At 31.9% G+C, this 13543-nt stretch overlaps 1 protein-coding gene across 1 annotated transcript; it reads left to right on the plus strand.

The window, feature by feature from the left end:
• Positions 1–4080: 4080 nt before the first annotated feature.
• Positions 4081–5366, plus strand: LOC123655378 (the record flags this gene model as incomplete). The annotated part of the gene is made up of 1 exon (XM_045591192.1): positions 4081–5366. A coding segment is annotated over exon 1 (1206 nt), but the record flags the coding sequence as incomplete, so codon positions are not given.
• Positions 5367–13543: the final 8177 nt, after the last annotated feature.

Consider the following 13543-nt stretch of genomic DNA (forward strand, 5'->3'; position numbering starts at 1 on the left):
TAATAAAGAAATTCTGCCAAAGATCTGGTTTTACTGGCGGTTGCGGGATATAATATAGCCTGGAGTAATTTTCCTGTTAAACATTGTGCGCTTTATCTTTAACATACATACTCAGGAAGATAATTTTTTAATTTTTATCCATTAAGCAGATGGGTGAAGATCACGTCTAGTTCTGAAATTAGACTTTCTAATATCTTGTTGACGACTGATATATATATTTTATAATAGATAATAATAATAATAATAATAGTAAGTACAGCAAGATAAAAAGTAATCGAAACTACCCGCTATTTTTTAATTTTTAAGCTTTCACGATTGACAAAACTTTTACTCATATGGGAATTAAAGTAATAGCCATTTTAACCGACTCGAGAAAGAGAGGAGGTAATCAAGTCAACGGTATTTTTTTTCTTTTTACTCATAAATTTTTACTGGATCTTAGATGGAATTTTGATAATTCTTTTTTTAAACGAAAACTAGCGTTTGACATGTCATTTAAATTTCATCGAATTCTGACGAGTATTTTTAAGTTACCCCTAATAATACGTATTTATTGTTTATATTTTTACAACCTATATTGTATTACTTTTCGATTTAACTTGAAGTCAGTATTTTTTTCATTCGCGAGCAAACGTAATTATAAAACTCCCGATATCTTAGCGACACAGAATATCCCATGACCGTAACATCACCGAATTATCGGGAGTTTCAAAATGAAAATTGCGGTAAGTCCAAAGAAAGAAAAACCCGTGTACCCGTTTATTGAAAAAAATAGTTATATTAAATATCGATCGTAAAAAATACTTGCATATTTTTAAGCTTATTACGTACAAAGTATACAAAAATGACTTTAAAATAAAATATATGGAAATGTATGCCGTGACATGCGACATTAATGTACAACGACCTCTATGACCCATTATTATCTATTGTAGTTACAACTTGGTAAAACAACATATTCATAGATCATGAATTGTTATCTAATAAATAGCAAATTTTGGTGCTTTGTTTATTTCTTATTATTTTATTTCAATATATAAACGTATTTTATATGATACTAGCTGTAGTACCCTGCGCGCGTTGCTACGCTTTTTACTACGCTTTTATTAGCTAGTGTTGTATGTATGTATGTATGTATGTATGTAATAGAATCTTTGAGCATAATTTTCACCAATTTCCAGAAATTTAATTAATTTGAAACTTTGCACACGTATCAGGACCGACAATGACAATTCAATAATTCAATAACAGTTTCCCAATATCCTTATTAGGACCGTCAGGATTAATAAATTGTTTCGTCGATCCTCTGTAAGGAAGTAAGAGATATAAAGCTAGCGCGCGATCTGCGCATGCCATGTCAGCAAATAACTAATTAAAAAATCGAACTAAAAAATAAAAAATAAATTATAGTTTTAAAAAAACACGCTTTTATAGCTAATCGAACTAAAAGGTAGAAAATGATTTTTAATTACAAAGAGTTTATATTACAGTAGTAGAAGATCGAACAATCAATCATAATTGATTAAGTACTTCAAAATAAAATTATAATAAAATTTAAGTTATTAAGAGAATAATTCAATTCAGAGTAAAAAGCGTGGGGTGCTTGATATATTACATGTAAAAATTATTCTACTTGCAACTATCTATGTGCGGAGGTTATAAGAACATAGTAAAAAGTTATGACAATATAGTAAAATTTATATATATATATATATATATATATATATATATATATATATATATGTATATATAAAAGCGAAAGGTCACTCATCACGAAATCTCCGAAACTATAGCACCTACAAACTTGAAATTTGGTAGGATCCTTATAGAGCGTAGACATCCGCTATGAATGAATTTTACGAAACTCGAACTCTAAGAGGGTAAAACGGGGGTTGGAAGTTTGTATGAAAATCTTATGTTTTTAAAGTAAGAGACTTGAAATTTAAAATGTATGCTCTATAGATGATGAGAAGGTGTCCAAATAATGTATCTTTAGAAATCAACTCCCTTTTGGGGTTAAAACGGGGGATGGTAGATTGACTCACTCATCGCGAAATCTACGAAACTATAACAGATACAAACTTGAAATTTGGCAGGTAGTTTCCTTATAGGGCGTGAGCATCCGCCAAGAACGGATTTCACGAAACTCGACCCCTAAGGGAATAAAACGGGGGCTGGAAGTTTGTATGAAAGTCCGATGTTTTTTAAGTAAGAGAGTTGAAATGTAAAATGTATGCTCTATAGATCGTGAGAAGATGTCCAAATAATGCATCGTAATATATATATAATAATTATTTTGTGTTTATAAAATTGAAGGTAAGCCGTCAACCACGGTCTTGTCACTGTATAAAAAAATATTTTAATTGTTTCCTTCTTGTATTTAAAAGAATCATCATAACTACTTCGATCACATCAGTGTGATATCCTTACTAATATTATAAATGCGAAGTAACTCTGTCTGTCTGTCTATCGCGCTTTCACGCCAAAACTACTGAATCAATTTCTCAGCAAAATAATTTGACGCATTTATCATCAAGTAAAACATCGAATAACACGTTAGTTTGCTCTTACCTTGTTGAAATATCATAAATTTCGGCTCGACAAAAAAACTCTACTAACTACTCAAATTCGGCTAAAAAGAAGAAACTTGTCCATACTTGGCTCTAGGAACTCTATCTAGGGTTTCCTCTTTAGAGTTTTCTGCATATATTTACCGGCTAAAGAAAACACAATGTCAACTTATCTCATAATCCTCCTTTAACGCTTTATGAGCATACTGTGTATAAAATGTGCCCTTTTAATTTTTTACCAGATCAGTTTTCTGAGTAGCAGTAACTATAAAAACAATGAATATGAGTTCCTTTTTTATCAGGACTTTGCATGGCTTAAAATATTTTAAAATTGAATAATATCTTATACCTTATTTTACACGCCTCCTAAGAAGGTTGTGATTTAATCTCACGAAACGAAAAAATCGGAAAGCGCACTTAAGTTTCTATATTTTTATAACAATGCGTTAAAATGTTATAAAATACACACTTTTATACATAATACGCATCAAGCTATAAATTAAATATCATTTGAACTTATTTAAGTACCTACATTACATTATATATAAAAATGAATGTATGTCTGTATATGATTTATAGAATCATAAACTATGCATTTGATCATGTCATGATCTTTAGTAAAGTATTGTGCATGAGCCTAGAAAGGTTTCTGAGTTGGTACGACCAAAACAAAAGTAAAAAATAAAAACAGCTTAGCAACGCGCGCATGGTACAGCTAGTTATATTATATAGAATCTATTATGAAAATATTATGTTCGACGTCAACGTTTTGTACAGATGATAGCAAAATATATATATTTTTTATTATGTCAGGAAACGATGCTACCTAATTGACTAAGAAACCTATTGAATAGGAGTACTGAAAAATTCTTCGATTCAATAATTACTTTTACGATTCCATCATAATAATGGACAATTAAAGTCACCTGGAATTGTCTCCAAGTACTGATCAACTAATCGGCCTTATTATCGTTGTATGGTCAAAGATTAGTGCCTAGAAGCTATTAGAGGGCGATGTTAGGTATAAGCCGCAATTAATGGTTTTGAAGGAGTGTGTTAAGTTTTGGTACGTTTTTTTAATATATTTAACTAACGTATATTCAATTTTATAAAATTATATTATTCCTATAAAAAAACATAATAAAGACAGTCATCAACATTTTTTGTAGTACCTACAAATGTAATAAAACCGGCTTCAAGGACGTATAGTAGTCATAAGAGTAATTATACTTCTTAATATGGTTTTCATTTTTTAATTTTTGAGATATAACTAAACGACTAAATAAACGTGAATTTTCCAAAACTTTTATATTACTTACAGTATTGGTCAGAGAGGAGCTGGAAAATATTCTAGACTTGGAAGTAATAGTAGTTTATTAGTAAACAACAGTAACAATATTTGTAAACAACAAAAGTATTTAATAAAACACTTTTTTCGGATTTTATCGCGGTTTATTGTTAACTTTTGATTTGGCTAAACATGTTGCCGATGTACTTTCGCCACTGCGTGGACAAACCAGAGCACATACACGGGATTCGTACCACTTTGTTAATGAGATCAAACATCTACATCTCAGTGACAATGAAACTATGGTTAGTTTTGATGTGCAATCACTCTTTACATGCTTACCGGTTGAAGATTGCATTAGTATTGTGTCAAGAAAGCTGAAGGAAAATGACATGCCGATAGAATATGCTGACCTTCTCAAGCATTGCCTTACATCTGGCTACATGTTGTGGAATAATCAGTTCTACAAGCAAGTAGATGGCGTAGCGATGGGTTCACCAGTATCCCCCGTTGTTGCCGACATATTTATGGAGGACTTCGAGGAAACTGCTCTGCGTACCTCGCCCATAACACCCAGGTTCTACAAACGGTATGTAGATGATACTTTCACAATATTACCATCTGATAAAGTATCCATATTTTTACACCATCTTAACTCCATAAATTCTAAAATTCAATTCACAATGGAGTTGGAGGCAAATAAATCTTTAGCTTTCTTAGATGTATTAGTCATCCGTAATCCCAACAATACCTTAAGCCATACAGTGTATAGAAAGCATACCCATACGGATAGGTACTTAAACGGCGAATCACACCATCATCCTACACAGTTAGCTACCGTGGGTAAATCTTTGTTTCAGAGAGCACGAGGGATCTGCGATGAGCGACACCTGGAGACCGAACTTCAACATGTCAAGCAAGTACTGCGAGACAACAAGCTTCGGGTACCGCGTCCTCATCGCAGTGAACGTGTGAAACCAGCCACCGTCGAACGAGTACCTGCTGTGCTACCTTTTATGAAAGGGGTCACTGACAAGATTGGCTTCATCTTAAAGCGAGCTTCTATAAAAACTTTTTTCAAGCCGCCAAAAACGATAAGTCAATTTTTACCATCTGTCAAGTGTCATATACCCTTACAAGATGCAGGAGTATACAAGCTTGATTGTGACTGTGGTCTCTCTTATATAGGACAAACAAAACGATCGATCAAAACTCGCGTTAAGGAACATATAGCTGACTTAAAACATCGTCGCTATACTAAGTCCGCAATCTGTGAACACAGTCTAGACACAGCTAGCCATTATATTAGATTCGATAAACCACAGATCCTCGCAAAAGAACACCGATTCCAACCAAGGATGATCCGTGAGGCTATTGAAATTAAAAAACATCCAAATTTCAATAGAGAAGATGGCTGGCAATTACCACCTGCTTGGGACCCCATTATTAATATAATTAAATCAAAAACCAAGCATAATTCACCACAGATTAAAGACTCAATTAGCACATTCTGCGTAGATAGGACTATATAAGATGTTGATGTATGTCGGGTAGTTTCGAATAACTTTGTAACGTTGGGACGTCTGACACCTCAGTCCTCCCGTGACCATGGTTGCTGTAAAGTATCCGAAACGTCGGGAATCAAAAGTTAACAATAAACCGCGATAAAATCCGAAAAAAGTGTTTTATTAAATGAGTAAAATTCGCGTAAACATTAGAAAACAATAAACAAAAGTATTTTCAACTTAGTTACTTATTTAAGTATAAAACAAAATCTTACATAATTATGACAGTCGATGATCAGTCGTGTGGTCTAAAGCACACTCGTTTTTTTTTGTTAACTATGATAAACGTAAGCAATAATATCGTAAAAGTACTTTACAATATTTTTTTAAAGTGTTTTTGTTAGTAATATCTATAAATGACACAAATCCAGCTAGCGAAACGCACGTTTCAATTTTATTTATTGTTTTTATAAAACACTGAAATTTGGTGACAGCGATCATGTTTATTTTCAATTATATATTGAAGGCCATAAAACAAATCAATCAAACTAATCAATCAACTTTATCTAAGTTGTCATAAACAGCTGTAAAGCGTCACTCTCTACAAAAAAAAAAAACTTATCATTGTTTTACAGGACTTCACTCCACTTTTTTATGCCGCGCGTCTTATATCGTTCCCTAAGGAGTAAACTTTTAAAACATTGTAAATACCTGCACAGCAATTTTTTACAACCCACATTAATAAATTAAAAGTTCATAAACAAAATTTAAATGTAATAAATCAGTTAAAAAATATAAATTATTTTTTAGAGATACTTCAATTCTATATAGCTTACCCAAAACCAATATTAGTTTTTATTTATTTTTCGTTAAACAAGATAAAAATAAACAAGCGATTCGTTATTGAAATAAATTTAATGGTCACACTTTCGTTGTTTATTTATTTATCTATTTTTATCGGAACCGCAAGCGCATGTTTATGCCCTCCAGTCAAGTCCATTTGTCCAGTCACGGCCGCGCACTGACGCGGATCAGTCGGTTGTATATGAAACTGTTTTATCAAATTAATTAACGTATTTCAAATAAAACAGTGCCGACAATATTAAAATAAAGAAAAGTTTTGATTAAAAGGTATGTATTTCTTTCTCTCCTATCATTCTACGTAACCTTTTTTTATTTTTCTAACATTTAAACATTACAGTAGTTTATCTTTTTAATGAGATATTTTTGAGTTCGAAACACAACTTAAAACAACAAAACAATAAAAACACCAAGAGTATTTATATTATCCAAGCAAAGCCACGCAATATAGGCTAAGATGTTAATACCGCGGGAACGCTTTAATATTAATTATTAGCGATGAATGAACAATGTAAAAATATTAAAAAATATGGCGACGGTAGTATTTTTGAATGCCTAATTTAAAAAAAGACGTAAACACCACTTACAAACAAATAATTAACAACGCATCGTAATTGTCAACATTATAAGTAAAGCTTTTGTCATATTATCTTAATATTTTCTTCTCTAGTTGTGCGTATTACATTCACATATTTTTGCGTTATGCTCTGCAATGACTAATCTCTTTTTTGCTAATTATTTTTAAGATGCTATTAGCTAGCAATTGTTGCGATTTATAAAAACGCCACAATTTAAATTGACCTTCCTACATTACATGATACATATCACTTAAGGTCAATGTATATATTTACGCGTATTCTTTGAAATGTTATATTGTAAAAACATACGATGCTATATTATAACCTATAGTTTAGTAAGTTTGCTATTTTCTGAATGAATCTTGTCCATAGATTTACATCTATCTATATAAAAAGAAAAATGAACCGCCGAAATATATGTATACGCGCATAACTTCGAGCGAGACTGCACTAAATTTGATAATTCTTCTTTTTTATGTTCGTTATTGTCAGGATAATATTTAAGTTTTAAAAATAAAAAGTTAATGTCTTTATGAAAAAAAAAATGCCAGTACCACGTTCCTGAGGTCTGGTAGTTTTACATAAGCAAAACAAACAAAACAACAAATATTTTCTGGTTACAGTCCTACTATAGATTTTTGGAAAAAAAGGTGTTGTACTCGAATTTATTTATCAGATTTGTGAGTACATTCGATTTCATATAGTTTATATTAATGGTAGCGCGCAAACTATTCCCCCAACGGAGTATTCCTTCCCCACACGAGCAATGACTGGGCAGACTCAACCAAAAAGGAAATCAACTTAATGTTTTTGTAATCTTATACCAAATGTAAAAAGGTATATCTTGGATGGTCAAGATCAAACTGACGATAAAAATAAGAAAAAAGTAATAATAATTCGATTGAAGGAAAATAACATTTAATTCTTCTTCCTAAGTTACAAACTGGCCTTTATTCTACCTACCTTGAGTGACTTTATTATTGGTCGGGAACTCGTTCACCTTTTAAAAATATGACTGTTCTTTAATGAATAAACAGTATTTATAATTTCTTTTATTTTTTCTTTTATAATATTTTAGTAAAGTATATTTAGCTTCTATTAGTACTTAAACATAGCATTTTAATATCATATACTTATTACACTTAAGTCCGTCTATCTTTTGATTTCAAAAGCGTAACATATATTACACTGTGGCTTATCATGAAAAGTCAAAATCGAACAAATAAATACATCCATATAATTAATTATATATACAGGTGAAAATATAAACTGCTAAATACGTTACCCTTGGCTGCAACGTAGTCAGGTAAAATCAGAAATTTGTGTTCTAAAAATATAACATAAAAAAATGAAGATTTTGTATACTATAAATGTAATAAGAACTCTTTGAAAATACTGAATTGTGCCCACTGGTTTTTCTTTTCTTATTGTCAGCCAGTTCCTATGGCATCAACGCCAATTCGTCTTCAAATAGATATTCTGATTTTGACGTAAACTATTCACGAAATAAGCTGTGTGGCTACGGCACTAAAGAATTTAGCCACCCCCTCTCTTCCCGTGGGTGTCGTAAGAGGCGACTAAGGGATAACAAGGTTCCACAACCACCTTGGAACTTAAGAAGCCGACCGATGGCGGGATAACCATCCAACTGCTGGCTTTGAAATACACAGGCCGAAGACGGGCAGCAGCGTCTTCGGTGCGACAAAGCCAGTACTGCGGTCACCAACCCGCCTGCCCAGCGTGGTGACTATGGGCAAAACACATGAGTTCACGTTATTTTGGCGTCAACTTGTGGAGGCCTATGTCCAGCAATGGACTGTATAGGCTGTAATGATTGATTCACGAAATATCTCAGAAATATATTCCTAAAGTAAAAAAAAGATTATGATAGACTAATTATTTTAGTCAGCTGCTTGTAAATAACTAAATTAAATTATGCTCAAATACATCTATAATAATGATGAAACATATCTCACTGTTGTATAATAAAATTAATAATTGTTATTATATTTAGTCAAATTAGTTTAAAAGTTAGTAATGTTTTACTTTTATCGACACATCCACTGTAGCTAGCTAATTGATCGCATAAAATGTCATATAATGAAATTTATTGGAACAATGGCAATCAAAATTAATTTAAAATAGCAAAGTTTCACAAAATCAATTATTTTTGAGGCTTTTAATGAGCTAATAATTATTATAACAATTAAAAGTTACGAAAATATTGAAATATTTTAATGAGATTTTGACGTTTGATCAGCAGCTGACTGGCGTTTTATTCTGCTGGTTCGGTGCCTCCTCAGAGCTAGTGATTATATTTGCGAAATAGATGTGAGTCGCGTTGTGGAAGTTTGTGCTTGTACGTGTTTCGGGACGCACGAAACAGACTTTTTGGCCTACTTAGGGCCTATGAGTGTGAAGAATTTTATTTTTTTATTTTATGCTCTGAACCCAATTTATTTATTAAGAAAAAATAGAGATTCTTTTCAGTGCTCATATCGGTTTCAACATAAGTTGGAGAAATATTGACTATACATATTAGTTACACTTACTTTCGAATTGACACTATTTAGTACGACCCGGCAGTCGTTGTCCTGTCTTGCGAAGTATCAATTGCGTGAAGTTTAATTAAGCGATAACTTTTCTGAAATTTTCTATTTCTCTAGGTACTTTTCTTAATTTTACCCAACGTAACAACATTTAAAAACTGTTTCTTAAGACATGGCGTGATCATATATGGTAACGGAGCCCAACCGGGGATTTTGGAAGTGATTCATCAGAATAACGTATGAGGGTAGTCTTGCACCTTGTAAAGTACTCCAACTATACTTGAGTCCTATACTCGTATGTAGTGTCTAACGTCTAGGGCAATCGATCAGATTAGTCAAACGAATCGATTATTAGAAAAAATTCATGTGTCTCATTATTATGCTATACAGGCGCTTCATGTTGATATTCTCGTTGTACTGACCCAAAATCTGACAATTATGTGACGAAAATTCCTCAATCTTACGGTTAAAAAAAATCTAACCTTTCATTCGAACACGTCCTTTCCGCAAACCGGCAGATTAATATTTTTCTGCAATCATAACACGTTGAGCGCATATACTATTAATATCCCACGCGCTCAAGTACATATTTCTTTCAGATTGATTACGCGCTTTCCCCACCTCTGAAAGGGCATACATCATAAAAACTTTTTTTTTTCATTTTTAGCATCTAATCTTCACAATCTGCATTTAGTTTTTAGACCTCTACTACCATTAGTGAGATATAAAAATTACCGTATATTTTTTTTCCGAATTAACACTATCGCCATACGTCAATTCACACCAGTGAATAAGCTGTAAAGTAGTTCACACTAGTAAATAAGCTGTATGGAAATACGGTAAAAGTGACAATATTTTTATTTATTTAAATACTGTGTTAAACAAAAATGTAAAAAAAAACAGTTAAAACAAAAGGCAGCGTTAATTGCTACCATAAAATTTTAAGCAAAACAGTAAAAGAAATATACGCGATAACAATTTAAAATATAAGCAATATAGATACCTACATACAAAAACATCACACATACATCAGATACATCCATGCAAATATTCCTACATATAAACAAAAAAAAATTAATATACATACCGAAGAAAAGCAGTATCAATTAGAAATTATGAAATAATGCAATTCCGTAATTTTACATCTAATATAGTTGTGAATCATATATATTTGATACTGTAACTTTATTACTGTCATAGAACCTTATCAAAAATAATCTATCATCATTACTACCTAACTTAAAAGCTAGGAAATTCGATAAAAAATTTGTGTTTGTATTTGGTATTTAGTTTCATCTTTAAAAATAACAATTTAAAAAAAATAGTAATAAATGCTTCACACTCAACCGTCCCAGTAATATTTTCTCCTACGATGAGGATATATATGTATGGACACACACTCAAGCACAAACGCGAAGACAACGACAAACGTTTAAATGGCAATGACAAATGTTTGTGATGAAAGGGGATCGAAACCAAGACAATCAAAAATATATTGATATGTATTTATATATTCAACAATTTATGCACACTCATTTCTCTTCTGATGTGAAAGTTAAACTAGATGATTTACATAAACTCCTTATTACAGGACCTTTTGCACAGTACACATGTTTAGTTTAGATCTGACGCGTACTTTTTAAATTATTCCTATAATAATGTGTATTTCAATGATGTTTTTAGGCCAGCTTCGTTGTATTACTTATCGATGTAGGTAAATTAAAGTCGGTTTCGGTTAATTATAATGATCACGTAGTTTGATAACTTTTTTTACAACTAGATTGGCAAACAAGCGTATGGCTCATCTGAAGCAAGCGCGTTGCCGTTGCCCTATTCAGGAGCTCTGGTCAGTTTACTCATCACAGGAACACAACACTTGTTGAAAGCAATATTATTTTGTGATCTTCTGTAAGGTACTTTCCCAGTCGAGGTGCTCCCGAATTTTAGTACGATATTTCCTGCTGTGTCCTTTCTCAGTTCAATTTTATAGCCTACCTTTCTTTACAAAGTTAAAATTAAATTTTGATAAATTATTGGTTTTGCCAGAATTAATTGTGAACTTGACTCGTAAGCTTGTGTAGGTAGTAAAAATAGACAAAATATAAAAAACAGCGTCAACAATCGTCAATATCGTACTTACAAAATAAAATGTATAAATATGAAATGTTTACATAAATAACTAAGAATTCTATACACTTATAATATGACTGATACAAAAAAAAATGTTTATTTATTTCCATACAAAGTAGTATAAACAGTACCTACATAAAGCTTCCTTTTATACACATTGAGGCCTGTATTAGGAGACTTCGCTCTTCTAATGATAAGTAGTTATAGTACAGAAAAAAATATGAGCAAGAAATATTTATATGAATAACATAGTTTTTATATACCATTTAAACATGCGGCATATAATTGTGTGTATGTGTACGCGTGTGTATGTATGGGCGTGCGCGTGCGCGTGCGCGTGAGCGTGAGCGTGAGCGTGAGCGTGTGCGTGTGCGAGTGCGTGTGCGTATGCGAGTGCGTATGCGTGTGCGAGTGCGTGTACGTGCGTGTGCGTGCATGTGCGTGTGCATGTGTGTGTGCATGTGTGTGTGTGTGTGTGTGTGTGTGTGTGTGTGTGTGTGTGTGTGTGTGTGTGTGTGTGAGAGAGAGAGAGAGAGAGAGCGTGTGCGTGTGTATCCAATCCAAAAGTGTCATTCGTAAGTTTGTATATTAAAATTTTGATCCATTTCATTGCAGTTTTTATAGTCATACTATTCTTTGCTATATAGGTGTATTTATTTATTTATTCTGTAGTATATCTGGTAACAAAAGCAATTACGAATAATATGATATGTTAATCCTAGATGTTCGTTTAGCAACACCAACACGATGAGTCAGCATGAATAAGGATTCTTTCATTTCATATATTAATTTAGTAATAATATAAAACTTTTATTTATTTTATTTGTCGCTCGTTGATATATTAATCTTTACTGGGATATTATTAATGATAATATACAATGTTAATTACAATTTTTTATTGTACATATTAATAAATTTCATATTACTTATTAACAAATACAAGAAAAAAACATGTCTCCCTTTACGCAAGATGTTATTAAAAGTGCTTGGAAATACGTAAATCTATTTACTGCGAAAATTACTGTTATTAAATCCCGGTAGCTATTATCAGTTATCTACGTATATACATCTAATGATAATAATGTTATACCTAGTATTGTATTAATTTAAATATTGTTGTACAACCTGTACTTATATTAGCTTAAATTGCGTTTTACTACAGTTCATAAACATTACATATTTGCAAAAACATAAAAATTATAGCAACGTTACAAAGAAGTCTATAAAAATGATTTCGTATGTAAGCTATACATTACTGTACAAAAGGTTAACAGTAAACATATTTAATGTAAATGACGTAATGAGTAATTAAAAAAAAATATAACAAATGTCTAGGGAAATCGGCCGGTCGGGATAGAGTGAAAAAACTACGGTTCAAATCTCAATGTATCCAGTTGTATTGTCTTTTTTTTCTAATTGCACTCGTGATTTTTTATTTGAATAGCCAGTTCATATTTTTTATTATTATGTTGGTAAAATCGAAAAATATTATTCATATTTCCAATATGTAATTCGTAATTAAATATGATTTCCAAAAAACACGATTTACTAAATTAATTTTGTGTTTTATAGCACTGATTTATATAGAGATTTTTCTTAAAATGAATATAATTTTAAGAATACTATTACCGAATACCCACAAGAAGAGTGGGAGTAAGCTTCCAGACCAGAAACAAATATTAGAACGAAAATAAATATCTACTCATAGTGGGTATTGAACCAAGTACCACTGGTTTTAAGTCTACCAGACACGCCACTACAACAGATCGATAATTTCATGCGCGTTAAAATAATTATAAGATGTTAGTAGGTGTACTAAAGTCGATACCTTATTATACTATTTAAATACTTACTTTTATCTGTTACATTATGTTACAATCCACGAAGTGGACCGACGACCTTGTCAGGGTCGCGGGAAGCTGCTGGATGCATGCTGCGCAGGACCGATCGTCGTGGAAAACTTAAGGGGAGGCTTATGCCCAGCAGTGGGCGTCTGTGAACTGAGATGATGATATGTTACATATTGTTACATTTAAATTACTTTATTTAATTTTCAGAAAAA

This window comes from Melitaea cinxia, chromosome 7, assembly GCF_905220565.1.
Source record: "Melitaea cinxia chromosome 7, ilMelCinx1.1, whole genome shotgun sequence".
Taxonomy (NCBI): domain Eukaryota; kingdom Metazoa; phylum Arthropoda; class Insecta; order Lepidoptera; family Nymphalidae; genus Melitaea; species Melitaea cinxia.